Here is an 18,075-nt window from a genome sequence, read left to right as displayed (position 1 = left end):
TAGTTTTTAAACTGTAAAAAGTGGGGGGGACAAAAACATGATTTTGAAAAGTGGGGGGGACATGTCCCCCCTGTCCCCAGTGTAAATTGCGCCCTTGTTGCTGCCCCTCTTGCCGCTCCTGTTGCTATTCTCTCCAATATATTCAGCTTACCCTCTGTGCCACCTGTTAATATGATTGCTCTTTCACATCTATCTGTCTGTCTGTCTCTCTCTCTCTCACTCACACACATGGATTACACTACGCACTGAGCCACCTCTCTGTTTTACACAGAAAGGCCGGCTGGATGTTTCCCTGTCAAAATGAAATGACTCTGGATCGCTCTCTGTCGTCTCTCTTTGTCACGTGCACAACCTCCGCGTGGGCGCGTACTAGTATAAGTGAATGCACGCGCGTTAGTGTGTGTCAGTGGATGTCAGTGCGCATTTTTCAGAGATCAGAGGTGGAGGTGGGAGCTGGACTGTGTCCCCCGAGGGAGAGCTGTCAGTTTGACAAACCTGGCATTTGAGCTGCGCTGCTGTGTGGCCACATTCATTTCACCTTTTCTGAACGAAAGCACGCGTGGAGACACACAACAAAACACACAACACACTTACGTACACACTTCAATACAGAGAGGAAAGGGTGTGGAGCTGCGCTTTAATCGTTTCCCTCCCGTTTGTTGAGTTGAACAGACGAGGGACTGCAGGAGCACTTGGAAGCATGAATTATCATCAGTCTCCCTTAAATGATTCTATTAAAAAAATGGTTTAGCAAGTGTATAAAAACCTCTCTATGTTTCTTAATCTTGTTTTGCAGATACCCAGTGATCCTCTCTATAGAGAACCACTGTAGCATCCAGCAGCAGAAGAAGATTGCGCAGCACCTGCGAGACATATTTGGAGACAAACTGGATGTGGGAGATGTACTGAGGAGAGACTTCAAAACATTACCCAGTCCTCACAGCCTGCAAGGGAAGATCCTCATCAAAGTAAGACTGAAAGAGTCTCTTTTTATTAATTGATAAGCTTATAAATTAAGACATAACCCATCATTTACTGTACTTGTGATTGAAAGACTATTCTTCACACTTCCCCAGTGTCCTCCTCTGACTACAAGGAAGAAAGAAAAGTGCTCATTATCTGCCAATATTTGACTGCATGTGCATTGCTACATGAAGGAGGGAGTGGGAAAGGCACTGCAAGGCCACTAATTACTTCCCATAAACAGATGAAGAGAAGGATGAGTAAGAGAGGACAAAACTAGGTCATTGTATTAATCATATATTTGAGTGAGGAAGTGGAAGAATTTGTGGCATATATTAACTCAGCGACAGATTGTTGGCTTAAATATTTGGTAATGTATACCGTACAAGCTCAACGTGATCCATTTGGAACTGTCACATTACGTTTTTAAGCAACAACAAGTGGTAGCAGTGCCATGGGAAACTTCAATCTCAAGCTGAAACTGCATAAAAGTTAACGCTCGTTTCATTTACCACCGTTTGACCGACTACGACACGTCCTCATAGATGACTGATATGAGTCATTCGGTTTCTTGTTAATTTGAAGCTTAACTACAAAAAAGGCACACATATTCAATCTTCAACCAAGTTTATTATGCAGAGAAAAATTTTACACAAGACACGATTGTTTAAAAATGTTGCCTATTTGGCTGTGTCTTTGGTGATTTGGTTAAATCAAGGGGTCAAGGGCATAGCATAAAGTGGAAACGCTTTAAAAAGTTTTCGATTTAGGCTTGTTGTGCCACAAGAGAAGAAATGCTCAGTAGAGATGAGTTTTTATTGAAGGGAGCCTATTATGTTTCACCATGGGGGAACAAGCTGCAGAGCGTCTACATGAGAAAAAGGAGTCAGTATTTACTAAATAACTAGATGTGTGAAGAAAGTTTACAGCGCGGGAGCTGTGGCTTTGTCCATTCAAAGGCAATATTGATTTTCTGACAGCCCTTTAGTGCTGCTCTTCTCACCTAGTGTTTCCTCCTTTGACAGTCCCACCCCCTGTCCTCCCCGTGCCCAGCAGCACACGCGAAACAACACAATAAAAGGATATGCCACAGGGTTTTTTCGAAACTCACACATTACGAAAACAGAAAGGAAAAAATAACTGCAGTAGACTGCTCGTGGCAGCGGTTGTAGTGAGAGCCGTGAGAGACTCAATGTACTGCAGGAAGCTTTGAATCTCCTATTTCTATTAGAAGATGCTCCGAAAATCTCCACTCCCACTCACACCTTCAGAATGGCTCACTAATGGGCTTCCAGTGCGCTGAAAGAGCTGCTCAGGGGGCTTCTCGGGGAATCTCAAGTCAATTCTGCGTTGTGTAATGCACATGTGTGTGCCATGCCGCCTCCTGTGTGTTTGGATATGGCAGAACAGGTTTTTACTCTGCCAGCAAATCCTGGTGAAAGAGCCACATAAAGACACGTGGTTGCTTAAGATGTGCCTGTGTATTCGTCTGTGCGCAGATTTCAGTCAAACATACTGAATTGTGCTGTGCTATTTTTAAAACCGTCTCAGAGGTGGGTATAAAAAGCCATGAGGGAGTTGTGGAGCTGCGCTTCAGATATATGCACGGGTCAAATGTATATTTGTGTATCCTCCCATCCCTTTATCTTCTTTCCCTCCAGGGGAAGCGGCTGCCTGCCTATCTGTCTGCAGACGCTGAGGAAGGGGAGGTGTCTGACGATGACAGCGCCGATGAAATTGAGGAAGACTTCAAACTCAAGAGCAGTAATGTAAGATAAAGAAATGTGCCCATACATTTTCGGAGCATAAAACCTTTAAATGTCACCTTTACAAGTGTACTTAGCTATCACCATTTTCACTTGTGCGCATCTAGGAAGTTAATGTCTGGGATTTTGTCAAACGCCTTTTAACATAGATGGTAAAATGTCATTGTAAAATAAATGTTAACGATGTTGTGAATCATTCAGAAACCCTTTCTTTTTTTTGTGCAATGCTAAACAGATTCATATTCAGTAATTGAACCACATGCAGCAAATCCTGCAGATAGACTCAAGCTTAGAATTTGTATATCAAACAACTGTAGGACTAAAATATTTGATTTTACTAAACAATTTTTTGAATAGTTTCCCCATATTAATATATGAACGAGCGACAATTGGTGGAAGAGGTGGGGGAACGCTAGGTAGTGGATCTCTAACAGTGTGGAAAGCATAACAGATGACACAGATGGAAGTCAGTTAATGGGCTTTTAATGACAATGTGGAACACAAGGTAATGACATTGCCTATTAATTATCTGTTATGCTCATACAGTTTTAATGATGCAGTGCATTAAGGTTTTGGAATAACTCATGCTCAATTATACAGGTATACATTATTTAAACATATAAAAATGTTTGATATACCTGACTGATATATGTAATTGTATTACGATATATGGCCAAGAAGGTTTTCACTATCAGCTTAATGTATGCACACCTCACATCATCATCTGATCTGGCATTTTTACATTCATTTTCATTCATCATCATCATCGGTACTTTGTGCTGGATTAGTGCCAGTTCCTCCTTAGCGAATTTCCAACAGGAAAACACTCGCACACAGTTTTTCACAGTTTGGTTGTGTAACCGAACATGGCACCAGTCCTTCACGTTTAGCTGGAGGCACGAAGCCGCAGATGCCACCTCAGATGATCGCTGCCATTTTGAAGGGGCTGTTGGCAGGTTCCTGGGAGGTTTTGCATTGATCTCATTAAACGAGGATGCTTTCACAGCAGTCACTACTAACATTGTACCATTAGAGAGATATACATTTGAAACAGCGGTGATACATTCACATCATGAAAAAGAGGCTTTTATGGTATTGCTTTACTCTCGCTGTCTATGATGTTGATCCATTTTAATATTGCTTTTATGGATACTGTGCCATCTATTGCTGTTGCTATTCCCATTGTTCTTATTGAGAATATTAAGTTTAACTTTGAAATATGCTATCAAATGCTTAAATTGCATACTATGTGTAACTCTGTCATCTTGCAGAATCACAGTCAACACCGGATTCATTTTAAGTTTTCGTATTGATAGCATGCTTATTTTATAGGTGCACAATTCTTATGTGTTTTTTTCCTCCACCTAGGGCAATGGCCATCACCAAGTGGAGTCTCACATCAGAAAAAAACTGGACTCTCTTTTGAAGGAGTCTCGGATCGGAGATAAGGAGGATACTGACAGCTTCAGCATCAGAGCTCTGCTTCGAGCCACGCACCAAGGCCTTCAGAAGAACCTGCGGCAGGTACAGCCCAAAGGCACTGCGTTGGGCTGTACATGGGGAGGAGTTACACTTCCTTTCGCCTCTTTGCCCGACGAAAGTTGAAGAAGTGAAAAAGAGGGGGATAAAACTAGGCCATGGTTTTAGTCATAGAGGAGGATAGAGGAAGTTAAGGAGCTGACTGCTGCACTTAGATGTAAATAGCACCTCTTCAGACCTCCGTGGTGGGGCCTCTGTTTCCACGTGCATAATATGATGTTTTATCATGCAAAACAAACTGAAAATGACTAGAGGCTAAATGTGTGCATTGTCACTTAATATTTAATTTCCCCACTCGCCTTGTGTGTTATATTTAGAAGTTTCAGTTTTCTGGCAGTGCCTTTAGTGGGCATCAGGGTTTCCTATCTTCTCTAGCCCATATTTGTTGGTGATTCCCTTCACCTCTTTCTGTCTCAAAAGCTTTCCCCCCCCAGAATTGCTTATTTCCCCTTATTTCTCGCCAACTGCCCTCTTCAGCTGTGTTATGCGTTATTGGCTCTTGCTTATTGCAGTCACTCCAGCTCCTAAGCTTTGAGGTTTAAATTACTCACCTAGCGCTAATGTGTTTGGTTTTACATTCACACAGAATAAGCCCCTCACATCCAAGAGAGCAAGCAGGCACCAAGACAAACACACGAAATGTCTCTGATTGTGTTCTCCTCTTCTCTAGAGCTCCAAAGGAGTTCTGAAGAAATCTCAGAGCAGATCCTTCATCACGACGCTCAAACAGAAGGTGAGGAGCATGAAAATGTACCTTGCTTTGCCATTGTTAATTCGGAGTCAAGTATCCAAAGATGGTCTCTTCTTCTTCTCCCAGCCCCAGAGCAGATCCCCACGTGGCCGGCCATCGGCCCCTTTCTCTATTTAACTTTGTTTTTAATTGACATGAACATAGAGCCCTGCGTTAACGGCATCAGCCTCTAACTCTGCAGCTGCATCTTCTGGATCTGATTCCCCGCGGGCTGCGACTGGGATTGCCTGAAAATAAAGACGCATTTTAGCTTAGTTTTTATTTTGTAATCTATATTTTAGTCTCGTTTGTATTCGTCTACGTTATTGCATTATACGTTTAATTATCGCTATCGTCACATGACCAGCATTTTATTGTTCTCCTCAGGTGATAAAGGTTCGTTGACGACGATATTTAGTCATAATTTTCGTTGACGAAAGCAACTCGAACTGATAACCATCGTCAAAGTCCCGATTATCTCTGATCCCGGTTTGCCAAATCCTGAGCCAAGCTTGCCCTATAATTGAACGTTTGTTAATTTGACTGTCACTCACTTCATTTGTTACTTTTAGAAATGAATTTCAGTTTCTCTGTTAATCAAACATCTAATCAGACTCAGGTCTATTAATACCATGGGCCACCTCAAGCGCGATTAATCATTTTTCCATGGGTTTTTTCAATATTAATATGTATCATCTGATTCATCTTTGAAAAATTAATTTCTGAGACCTCTGTACCACTCCCATAATCACAAAGAAAAAACAATATTTTGATATAATTAAAAAGAAAGAAATACATTTTAAAAATACCTATACATTCCCTAATGTATTCATAGGGATACGAAAAATTACAACATAGAATATTTTAAATACTAAATTGGAAACACTTCAAATAAAAATCACAAAAAAATATTTTCTGAGCATTATTTCACACGTCAGACATTAAAGGGTTAATATAGCCATTATTAAATCCAATGATCTAGTATTAGAAACTGTTTGAGTCAACAGAAGTCTGTTTGTCATTTCTTAGTGTGCGTGGATGAACTGGCTGGATCTTTCTTCCGAAGTGAAACGTGAGCCACAAAAATAGTGTTGCTTAGTTTTGCAATTCATGTTAGGATTATTATTCATGTTGTTATTATTAATGCAAAAAACAAGCAATCAGTTAGCTTGATGAAAATACAGTGCATATAAATTTAAATAGGGGGGGGGGGGTCACAGATGCTCAAAGACCAAATATGGTGATTACTGTACATTTTTTGTGTTTCTTAGAAACATCACCTGATGTCCCAGTATTTGTTAGCTGTGACTCTCCAGAAGGAACATTTTATATCTGAGCGCGTCACGCCCATAAGCCCCCAATTTATGAGAATTAAGTCAAACTGAGTCACAATCGGGCGCAAATCTGCATCTTTCTATACTTTCGGTTTCCAGCCTTTACAGCTCCCCTCCCCTTAAGTGTCCTCGTTTCCCTCCTGTACTGTATTTATCCACTCGTGTTTCCGTTTCATTGTTTTACGCCTCTCTTTTCACCCCATTTGTGCTGATTACTCATGTTTTGCTTAGCTGCCTAAACCTTTTAATTACCAAACTTTCATCCACTTCCCAATCCTATCTCAGCTCTAATGGATATGGTGCTTCTCTGTAAACATTTTTTTAAAAGAAATACAATCATACTTTAATTACTTATAAAGTACCTAACACACCCACATTATGCACAACCTCACATGGAGACCGTATCTACATGTCAGTCAGCAGCTTCATTGCTCTGTAATATGTACAATTTACTGAAAACACACTTGCAACAACCCCAACCACTTGGGAAGAGTTGGCATCACGTATGACGCTCTATATATTTCACACATCTATCAGGATCTTACTTTTAAGACAAGAGCACGATGCACAATACTGTTTTTTAAAGTGTTTATACTTGTCCATGTGTCTATTGTCCAGAGGCACTCCAAATCCAGACTGTCCTGCCAAAGCGTGGACAAGGAAGAAGATGTGCAGGAAAAGTCTGGGAAGGAAGCAGGGGGACAATTCAACAGGTGACCTTTAAACAGCTTTTCCACAACAGCAATCCATTCATTGGTGGTGCCATGCAACATCTAAAGCTCTTCCTCTCACCTTTTGTTTGAGAAAAGTAATAACAGACATGATTTTTTTGTAGGTTTTTGGCCTTGATTAAGTAGTTTGATCTGCTGCAATAAAAAGCAGCATTTTTCGTGCGACAAGTGTATTATAATCGTAGGTGTAATTTAAATTGATTCATTTTAATGGAATCAACATTTTTTTTCCTCTGAAAAAATAAACCCGTCGTGTGTACAAAAATAGCTTTTCCTCTTCACTTTTCCTCCACTGAACAATCCACTTCAAAGGTTGCCAATCTGTCTCTCTATGTTGGAGTAGCACATGAAGTCACATGAATCAATATTATTACTTCCAACAAAATTTGCCACAGATTTTATATTTTTAGTTTAGTATCCTATGAAATTTGCTAAAAAAAAACAACAAATATAGTATTCCAACATAAAAGAGCACACAGTAGCCAGATTTCTTTTGTTTTTGGTCCACATTGTTTAACAATCTGAGCTGTCTTTTAATCCTCGTTCTGTGTGAGTGAACATTGGGCAAGAAGCATAGGCTCTCGGCTTTGTTATCCTCCCTCAGCTGCTCTCGGCGTATACAGCCGTTTGTTCTCCCTGCTCTTCCAGCCTCTGCTCCTGGTTGCATATTCACATATGCATGTCCTCGAGTGCTGTCACAATACAGATTCCTGCAAGCTTGCATCTGATTGGCTCTGTGACTGACTATATTTGTCTATGACTGTGTGTGCTTGAGTGTGCAGGTGTGTGTTTGTTTGTGATTTTGTGAGTATTGCTGCACTGCATGTCCCTGTTTAGCTTTGATGCTCTTTCCTGTGGTTTGCAAGCTGTCTCTGATGGACAATGATGTCTATCCTGCCATGTTTTTTGTTTTGTTTGTTTCTTCCCACTGTAAATGGGTCAGTGACGATTTCTGTGTCTTACATCATGACAGTTTTACTTGACCTTCCTGATTGGTATTTACAATGTCTCACAATGTCTGTTGTGTCCTCTCTTGCACTGGTTGTAGGGGTGGAAGGAAGAGGAAGACGATGAAATTGAGCAGAGATCTCTCAAACCTGGTGGTGTTCACCAACTCTGTTGCCTCGCAGGAGTGCCTAAATGAAGGTGAAACATCAAGCATCTGAAAACTACACACAGGCACACAAACACACTTGTATTCTTAACTTTGAGAGCCCTCCATCATGTCTGACGCACATTTGTCTTCAGGTACTCTAAGTGACGTTTTGTCATTCAGTGAGACCAGAGCACAGTCTCTGGTCAATCACAGGACCGAGCAGTTCCTGGCTTTTAACCAGAGACAGCTGTCGCGGATTTATCCCTCAGCCTATCGTATCGACTCTTCTAATTTCAACCCTCAGTTCTACTGGAATGTGGGCTGTCATTTGGGTAAGACAAACACATTTCATTCATTCAGATGCCTGCCTTTTCACGTTAATTGACATGGCATTGCTCATGTATGCAGTAACAATGTTCACTTGTCTATCCTCATTTAAGGATACAGTGCAATGCAAAGGTCTGGACACCACTGGTTGACTATTCTTGTTACTGTTAATAGCTTGGTGATTAAAAAATAACCTCATTTTAAAAAACCTTGAGGTTTAAGAGGACATATTTCATTAACAGTTTTAAGCAAGAGAGAAAAAAAAGAACTTGGAAGTGAGACTTGAAAACACCATCTTCATCAGGGTGTCAGTGGCCCCTTTTATAAACAGCTTTTCGAACTTCTTTTGTAGACTCTCAGTCATTGTGTGGGATATTTTAATCTGTTCTCTTGGCAAGAAGCCTTCAGATTTTTGGGAGGCATTGCTTGTGCTTCTCTTTTGAAATCGTGCCACAAATTTCCAGCAATGTTTTGTTTGGAGGACAGAGAAAGCCACGATCAAACCTTCACTGTTCAGCACTTATTTTAGATCGCTGTGGGTTTTAAGAATTGTTAAGGATCATTATCTTGTTCTGGAAGTCATCATCTTATCATTTCCTTCTTGCGTTAACAGCTGTCTGCGAATATATCAATGGTTAGTTTCTTAATTGGCAAAACATTTTTGCCAATATATATGCAAATTCATGAAATTCTGCACATTTATTGTCCATGCATGCATTTGGTCATTACAATTAAAAGAGTAGGTTCCTAAATCATTCACAAGGCTTAACATGCATCAGCCTTGTTTAGATGTTTATCTCTGAACATCCTAGTCTGAATTGTTTATTTTTACACGAGAAAAATCTTATTCCGACAACTCCTTAAAGTAACATTTGTAAAGAAATTATTGTAGTCTTCTTCATCTTCCTAAGCTTCAGTTGCTTTAATTTGCCATTTGCCAGTTTTATCAAGTTTTGTCCCAGACTTCAAATCGGCCCCTGTGATCCTGCTAATAAAACCCCTTAACTATGAACTGAGGTAATGGCTACCTTGAAAATGAATTTAAACTGAATTAGGCAGCTGCTTAGAGGAGCGTGAAGTGCTGATTGTGGGACTATGGCTTGGTCAAGGTTTATTAGGATTTAAATTTCACATCACCTTGCCTTGCCTTATTATAAATGTGTGTTCTTCATGTCAGATACCTTGATTATTCAATCAAATTTGATTTTTAGAGGAAAATTGAACAGAATGTTTTACATTTACCTTAATTGTGGGGGGGGAGTGTTAATCTTCAGCTCACAGTTACATTTTGACCAATGTTTTCCACTTCACCGTAGAACAAAGCACGACTTACAACATTAGGTTTGAGTTTCCAGGTTTGTGTTTCTCTCAACACATGAGTCAATTCCCTACACCTGAGTTTCAGAGGCAGTGAGTGTGCAGGGTATGTCTGCCATGTTTTGTCATTGAGCTTATTTGTGCTTTTCAAAATATGAACTTTAAAGCGGAAGCTAAAGCATCATGGACCAACTGGGTCAGTTTATATCTGGGGAGGTATGGGAAGTGTCATGATGTGGCATATTTCCATTGTTTTATTTTTATGTTTGTTTCAGTGGCCCTCAACTATCAGACAGAGGGGAGGATGATGCAGCTCAACAGAGCCAAGTTCATGGTGAATGGAGGTATCGGCTACGTTCTTAAGCCTCCTCCCATGTGTCAAGGTATAGCAACAAACAGATTTCATGGACACAAATCCATAAAATATGAATAGTTTTGGCTTCAGGTATTAAACTATTGCAAGAATGTAAAAATATTGGATCATTTATTCATCATCAACTGCAGGCTTGCATAAAGAGGATCTTACACACAAGGGATAAGAACCCAAATAGGGATTTCAGTTCAAAATGAATGCAAGAACACACTGATTATTTAACTAGAACACAATGCAAATGTAATAAAGTTTGCATCATATAACAGACACCATCCTTCACAGCGTTTATGCACAAACTCTACTAGCACTATTTTCATTTTTGTGTTTGAAGGACTTTTTTTTTTAAGTCTTCCTTCTGTGTTTTGTGCATAGTCAGACACAGCGTATGAGAGAGATGGCCAGACGTTGGAATATACATGTCTACCTTTTACAATGCTTGCTGAAAACATATGGAAATATGCTCTGTGGAAACAACAGTGACAGAAGGCCTAGATGTTGAAATTAATTGATGACATTAATTAAAGTTGTTGCTCTGCTGTCTTTTACTCCCTGTAGGCTCCTTCAACCCATTCAGTGATGACCCACTTCCAGCTTACCCCAAGAAGCAGCTCATTCTCAAGATCATTAGTGGGCAGCAGCTGCCCAAACCACCAGACTCCATGCTGGGAGACCGCGGAGAGGTAAAAACACACGAAAGCACAAGCACGATGCTCTCACATTCTCCATCTGTCGTTCTCTCTCTGGGGCAAAAACTTGCGACCACACACATCTTACCCTTTTATACTTGGCTGCTCAGAGAGGTTTAACCTGCTCTCAGCATAAAAACAACCTTTGTCATAGCTTAAAATGTAACTAATTCTTCTGCCCTCTCTCCTCTTTCAGATTATCGATCCTTTCGTTGAAGTGGAGATCATTGGTTTGCCAGTTGACTGCTGCAAGGAGCAGACGCGAGTAGTTGATGACAATGGTAAGACGCACACAAGTCTGAACAATCAGCCCAAGGTAGCACACAATCAAAAACAACAACATGCATTAGGGACTTTCCAGAAGTTGTATCTTTGGGTCCACATAGTACACATTAGAAACTGTGCTGCATATGATTACGCTGGAGCACTGCCGGCATCAAAAGTCAGATTAATTAATTAGATGCACAAAGGAAGCACAACTGAGTAATCCGCTGGTTTGACCCCAGACATGCCTCCACAGAGCAGGGCAACCAGCAGCGGAGGGATAAAATCCTCCTCTGAGAAAGGTTATGGAGCCCTGGGAGCGTGACGGTATTATAAGATTAGTGCACAGATCATTGATCACTGAAATACATAATTTGATTCAACACTTCTATCATCTCCATCTTCCCCCTTATCTTCAGAAGTCACACACAAGCTTCGGCTTGAGTAAGATATTATTCAGTGAGATACAATAAAAATGTATATGTTTTTTTTCTCAGGTTTTAACCCAGTTTGGGAGGAAACTCTGTCCTTCACACTTCATATGGCTGAGGTGGCACTTGTACGTTTCCTTGTCTGGGATCATGACCCAATTGGACGGGATTTTATAGGTCAACGGACGGTTGCCTTCAGCAGCCTGATGCCTGGTCTGTGCAGAATTCTTTTTGTTTCAGCTTTCTTTTGAATGATAAGGATCTTTTTGTTGTTTATCGCCGCCAGAAAAAAACAAAACAGCAACACCAACAGTGAACTTGAAGTACAGTAGCTGTGGGGCACATTGTCTTGTGAACTGTGATGTGATTTATTTGTATCTCTGCCATGCCAGTTGGTGTGTTATTTTAGTAATCTCCATCTATCACAGTTGACCCTACGCTCCCAACGCTTTACCTCGAGGTCACTGCTAAACAATCAATGGTCTGATGACAGCTGTTATCTTTCTTTACTTCACGCTTCAGCTCAAACTCTTTCTCCCTCAATTTCTGCACAACAGGTTACAGACATGTTTACCTGGAGGGGCTGACTGAGGCTTCCATCTTTGTGCATGTGTCAGTGCATGATGTTTACGGGAAGGTAAGCACCCCATAGTTTTGGTAATGTTTGTTTTAGCGCCACCATGTTGTGCCTCTTCTGTCATGAGAGATTTTAGTGTGCAGCTCAAGTTGAAATACGTTTCTTTCAACACATCAGTCAACTGAAGCTCTTTTCCTTCGGTCCTTTGTCTCTCTAGTGGAGCCCACTAGTCCTGAATCCCAGCTTTACCATAATGCACTTTTTAGGAGCTAACAAGGTATACGGAAAATCTAGGCTCTCTGTGGTGGTGCATGGACAAAGCAATGCATGATGCAAATGAACAGTCTGTGTTCTGCCATATCTTTAGTGACATGTTTGTAGGTGACATTGGGTCATACAGTTTGATTACAAGGTTAGTTTTTATTCTGTTTTGTCTTTTTCTATTTCCTTTTTGTTGTCTCTCCATCAACATAACATTTGCAGTGTAAGCGTGCATGCACGAACAACAAAACAAGCTTTTTGCATCTTGTTTGCTGTGGTTAAAATACCTGAGTAAGGGTGCCATCTGTAAGTAATTTGTATTGAACCATGCTGTTGTTTTATTTGATATTCAGTACATGAGACATGTTTTTATTGTTTCCATGAAATTGAACACTTTGGGTCCACAATGTGAGAGGTTTTTTTCAGTGCATCAAAAGTGCCTGTGCATGGCAATTTCTTTACTTAATTTTGGCATGTTTCCCGCTTTCTTTAGGGCCATCAGCTACGAGGTATCCGGGGTTTCTTCAACCGTTCCTCCAAGTCCTCTGTGGACGCAAACTCCACTGGTCTTCGTAAACGCTCCATCAGTGATCACCTCCTGCGTCGCACGGCCAGCGCCCCGGCAAAGGGACGGAAAAAGACCAAGATGGCGCTATCAGAGTCAGTGGCTTCGATATCTGAGCATAAGAACGGCAACGGTGCGGGGCCAGGAGGGGAGGGAACGTCAGGAAAGGAAGGAGGGGCAGAGAAACGCCACCCTCGACCCGCTCTTATCCACAGACCTATCTCCATGCCGTTAGATAGGCTGCTACAAGGGCAGCTGTGCCTCTCCTCCACAGACAATGAACAGCGTGATGCAGGGACAGATACTGTCATTGGTAGGTATTTTCTTCTTATCCAAGTAAAAGAGAAATAAACATTGGAATAATACTGCAAAATATATACAAATGGCATCTGTTCTGCTCGAATTACCATTAGAGCTTGTTAATATTCATGAACTGTTATCAAAGAGCAACACACCAGTTTGTGGCAATTATAACTGAGACCGCTGGGTACATTTTGTTCGAAGTGCTCCATTATTCAAGTAAGTTAAAGAATCTGAGAGTAGTCTACTTTTCAATAAAACTGTTAAATACTTGGAGTTGGCATTTGTTAAAACAGCAATTTGAACTGAATTGCTTGTACATTATGAACGTGAGAAGCATTTTTATTTGTTTGCCTTCTTAATGTGCTATGCCTGCCTAAAACTCATGTACACTAAACAAGTAAACTGTTAGACCACAACTTTCTCTCCATGATACCTTAACATGCCTTTTCTGTCCCATCTTCATTTGCTGTGTTTTTATAGTAGAGAACTGACTAGGATATTCCTGCAGGTAATCTAAAATACCTATTGTCTGACGGTTGCATCATTCAAAAAGCATACCAGTATTGCGTCCACCCAGTATATTTTGTTTGAAAGTGGTCTGAGAAACATATTGATGTGCCATTTGATCCCATTTGACCAAAGTGATACCATTTGATCATCTCTTTCCTAATCTGGTATCTGCAAACATGATTTCTTCCTTTTTTCCCCCTTTTTTTTCCAAATGCAACAGCTCCATTTCCCCCTCACAGTTGTTCTTGGTGGTCCATTTGTCTGGTCTGTGTATTGCTATTGCTTTTGCCTTGCATTAGGTGGACTGTTAATTGTTGTGTTTTGTTCATTGGATTGAGTTCTGCATAACATATAGAATGAAAGCTTATATTTATTCATATGTATTTATTATCTGTGTCCACAGGAGCTTGCCCATTTGACAGGCCCAGATCTTCCTCTGTGGACTTTCACATTGAATCATCACCATTCTCAGTTAAATCAAGCATGTCTCCCCTTACTAAGAATAATGAAAACAAAAAATTTGAGGAGCTAGAGGAAGTTTCTTATCTGGTTATTGGGGCTGGAGAAGCAATCAAGGAGGAGGATTATGTCAACTACCAGTCAGAATGCAGCAAATCAAAGTACATCGCCAAAGGAACAGAGAAAAACGGTTGCATCTCACCCTTAATAGATGGTCGGATGAGATCCGATAAACCAGAAACATCGTCAAATAGTACAACCTTCACCGTTGCAACTTCGGCCTCCTTGTCTTCCTCCTATACCACCTCATCTGTGGCCCCTATTTGTTCTGTCAGAATGGACTGTGATCTGAAGAGTCCCTGCTCTTTACATGATAGCACCATCTCAAGACTCATTGACGCCGTTTCCTTAAACCATGAGCAAGACTCGTGTGGCTCTATTTCTGCTCTGATTGGTCAGTTTGAAACCACTGATAACCAAAACCACATCTCCGCATTATCTCATGATACCCCCCCTTCCCACACTGTAACATTCAAGCCTGCCATGCCTCGCGCACTGGAGGATATAGGTTCTCCTGTCAACACTAAAACATCATCTCCTTATAGGAAACTCCTCACAAGTCCACAGAAGATTGTTCAAAAGTCAAATCATGTAAATAGTGAGATTTGTTTAGTGGAAAAGATCTCCCAAGCAGGTACTGCTCCAGCCCTCATGTCAAGCCCAGAAACCACTGAGGTTGAGGACGTCTATACCATTCTGGATGAGGAGGTTTTGTTACCTGTGTCAGTGTACAACCTGAAGAAACAGGCGCTTCATGTTCAGGCAGACACCAGCAAGAGCACACCTTCAAGCAGTTTGGGGTCCTCTCCAGCAAAGGCAATTCAAGGTATAGGTAAAGGGCACAGTGTGGGCTGGAATAATGCGGACAGAAATACGGACATGAGTGTAGACATTGAAGAGCCAGAAGAAAGGGTATATGAAGAGGTGACTGACCCCCCATCAATATTATCTGAAATGGAGCAGAGTACTTCTAAAAGGTACTTGAGCTCCTCTTCAAACAACAAATGCCTCCAGATTCTCCACCATTCAGCTGGAGAGGCGTTTAGAGAAGTGGAGCTGAATGTGGATGAGGATCCGCTGGACCTTATGCTGACTTCATCAAGACATGACAACCACTGGGAGGGGCTTTTGAGTCCATCCAAACGCCATGCTATTTACCAGAATCATGAGTCCCCTCCCAGCTACTCCCAACAACAAAAGCCAACTTTGTCATATGCGCAAGTCCAGTACTCAACACATTCCTCTCTTGCAGTATTTACACAAAGTCCAACAGTGAATCATCTCTCTCATCAATTGTCCAATCACCATCGGCAACAGGACCACTCCCAAGCTCACCTTTGCCAAAGATATATCATGTCTGGAACCTCCAACCCTGCTCCGCTGCATCAGAACAGCTACCCCAAATCTCAGAGGACCCCTGAAGCCCTCAATAATAGCAGAGATCTTAACATTCCCTTCACACAGCAGAGGAGCTATAGTGGTAGCCATATCCTACATAGACGTAATCAAGACAGGCCAGGATATAAGGAGATAGATAGCGAGCAGATGGGGTGCTTCTACAATGGGTTTTCTCCTCTTGAAATCCCCCCAGGTCAGTCTTCTGTATCTGTAAACATCTCTAGAGACAGAGGCCTATATTCCCCCAGTTCCGAATGTGAAGCAGTATACAACCACCCGGACTATGACTGCTTTATGCCACAGTCTTCAGCTTTTAAAGACATACAACCACATACCCGAAGTCAAGAAAAAATGTATGGCCTTAAACAGTCTGGAAAACATAAGGCTCCCCTCATAAATAGCAAGCAACATCCACAAGTTGAAAGCAAAGCTTCACTGCACTCAAATGTAGGATCTTTAGGAGCTCCTCTCCAGTTTATTAGCACAAGCCCCCCAGCCTCCAGCCCATGCAAGTCCAAGTCCTTGGGAGATTTGACCTCTGAAGACATATCATGCAACTTTCAGGGCAAGTACCATATTATTAGTCGCAGTTTTGTCACTCCCCATTTGAGGAAGCAAAAGCCTGTAGGCGCTGCAGGGGAAGCAACGTTTCGCTCACAGTCTTGTGATCCACTTACAGAACAGCTTCGTCGGCTGGTGAGCCTAGAGGGAGATGAAAGAGATGGAGAAAGCCTTCAGTCCCCTCAGTCGCGCCAGGAAGCAAAATCCCAACTGTCACAGCAACAAGCAGCAAATATATCACCCGCTGTTCCTAGAGATATTGATGATTCTCCCCCAGTTCTTACCCGTCGCCTGTCTTCTCGTAGCCAGAGCCGAGTACGTCACATCAACAGTCGTGCCCGCGAGAGACAGCAAGATGCTCTTAAGCCTCGGCCAGGGGTGGTGATCAATAGTACTTCCAGCATTAGTGGGGTGGTACTGAGGAATAAACCAGCCTCACAGAATCCTCCAGTCAACAGACACTCCACTGGTTCTTACATAGCAGGCTACCTTGGTGACCTGGAGGACAGGGGACTTCCTGAAGGGGCTTGCTCATCATTGCATTATACCAATGGGGACAGTTATGGAGATCGGTACTACACAGATGACTCTCTCCTGCCTACAAGTCCATCCCACTCAGCCTCTGAGCCCGAGGTCTACTTTCTTCTAAGACTGTAGCTTGATGTGGAATTAGGGACCAAACAGTCTTCTTGAATGAAGTTCGATTATGCCAAAAGCCAGATAACAGATAAAAGAAATACTTGGAAATGTTTGTTGGCATGATCATTCACTCAGAGATTTTCCTCTCAAAATGAAATATCTTTCATTCCAGGCTGTTTTTAGTCCATTCAATATGATATACAGTAAGAGCATCATCATATATAATCCATAGTTGGACATGACAGCATGAATTTCCTGTATGAAATGTCGAGTATTCAGTAGTGAATGATCTAGGTGGTTATGTATTGTCTATATTTTGCATAATGTGTAAATGTACGTGGGAACATTAAGTGTTTCAGATGGCTTACTGGATTGATTGTACAGTTTCTTGTTATCCTTGTCCTTGTGTTGTACCGTCCAATCTATGTACAATGATTATGAAGCAAAAAAAAAAAGAAGCAAGAAGCAGAGAGGGAATGTCTTTATTTGTATCATTTGAATGTGTTGTATGATCAAACAGCTTCTAATAACAGTTGAAATTATTTTTTTTCGTGACCAAAAGTATGTCTGCCTCCTTTCTTGGATGGTATTTCCTTTTTTGTGTTGCTTCCAGATATCCCTGACATGATTTTTTACATGGGAAGACTTTTAGTTGAATATCAGTTTTAATTGTACATCAATGTACGTGCATGTTACATGTGAACATGTCAAGCATGACTATGCACTGGTTTATATGACATATGTTGCATTACCCTAACACATTTGCACATAAAAAATAGAAGACATTCTGTAGGCTTGTTTGTATTGTCTGCAATGCATAAAACTCGTGTGCTCGGACTTGTTGCTCTTTACGATTTGTAGAATTTTAAAATGTGATGACAAACTTAAAAAAAAGAAAAAAACAGAAAATTGGAGTTTAAAGGTTTTTATTTTTATAATTGCTTTGATACACACCAACAAAAGTACTCTCTTGTTTGTTCTGGTTATTTAGTTTCGTGCAACTTAATGGACTGAACAAACAAAGTGAAAAACTACACTGGGCCAGGCTGAGGATGGGGAGCAAGCAGAGCATGGTTTATTTTATTTTTGTTTTAATTTTTGTTTTGTTTTTGATTGTCAGTGGCACACCATCCTTTTTTCTTAGTATTGCTGCTCATGAGAAAACATGAGCATTTTCCTATCAAT

General features: G+C 41.1%; 1 protein-coding gene across 5 annotated transcripts in view; it reads left to right on the top strand.

Moving 5' to 3' along the window:
• The window catches only part of plch1 (phospholipase C, eta 1), a 73,659-nt gene extending 55,584 nt beyond the window's left edge, over window positions 1-18,075 (top strand). For 3 of the 5 annotated variants that reach the window (XM_061719507.1, XM_061719508.1, XM_061719504.1), the window contains 15 exons: window positions 797-968; window positions 2,625-2,732; window positions 4,098-4,253; window positions 4,939-5,001; window positions 6,951-7,045; window positions 8,112-8,209; window positions 8,312-8,491; window positions 10,079-10,186; window positions 10,732-10,856; window positions 11,059-11,143; window positions 11,624-11,770; window positions 12,115-12,194; window positions 12,352-12,411; window positions 12,889-13,273; window positions 14,177-18,075. In XM_061719507.1, coding sequence (XP_061575491.1) covers window positions 797-968; window positions 2,625-2,732; window positions 4,098-4,253; window positions 4,939-5,001; window positions 6,951-7,045; window positions 8,112-8,209; window positions 8,312-8,491; window positions 10,079-10,186; window positions 10,732-10,856; window positions 11,059-11,143; window positions 11,624-11,770; window positions 12,115-12,194; window positions 12,352-12,411; window positions 12,889-13,273; window positions 14,177-16,908 — 4,594 coding nt within the window. In that variant the 3' untranslated portion in view covers window positions 16,909-18,075. Of the gene's footprint in view, window positions 1-796; window positions 969-2,624; window positions 2,733-4,097; window positions 4,254-4,938; window positions 5,002-6,950; window positions 7,046-8,111; window positions 8,210-8,311; window positions 8,492-10,078; window positions 10,187-10,731; window positions 10,857-11,058; window positions 11,144-11,623; window positions 11,771-12,114; window positions 12,195-12,351; window positions 12,412-12,888; window positions 13,274-13,743; window positions 13,772-14,176 lie in introns of all 5 variants that reach the window. The other 2 variants (XM_061719509.1, XM_061719506.1) reach the window with 2 other exon arrangements.

This window comes from Cololabis saira, chromosome 4 (genome assembly GCF_033807715.1).
Source record: "Cololabis saira isolate AMF1-May2022 chromosome 4, fColSai1.1, whole genome shotgun sequence".
Lineage (NCBI taxonomy): Eukaryota > Metazoa > Chordata > Actinopteri > Beloniformes > Belonidae > Cololabis > Cololabis saira.
This window is presented reverse-complemented; position numbering and strand designations above follow the sequence as displayed.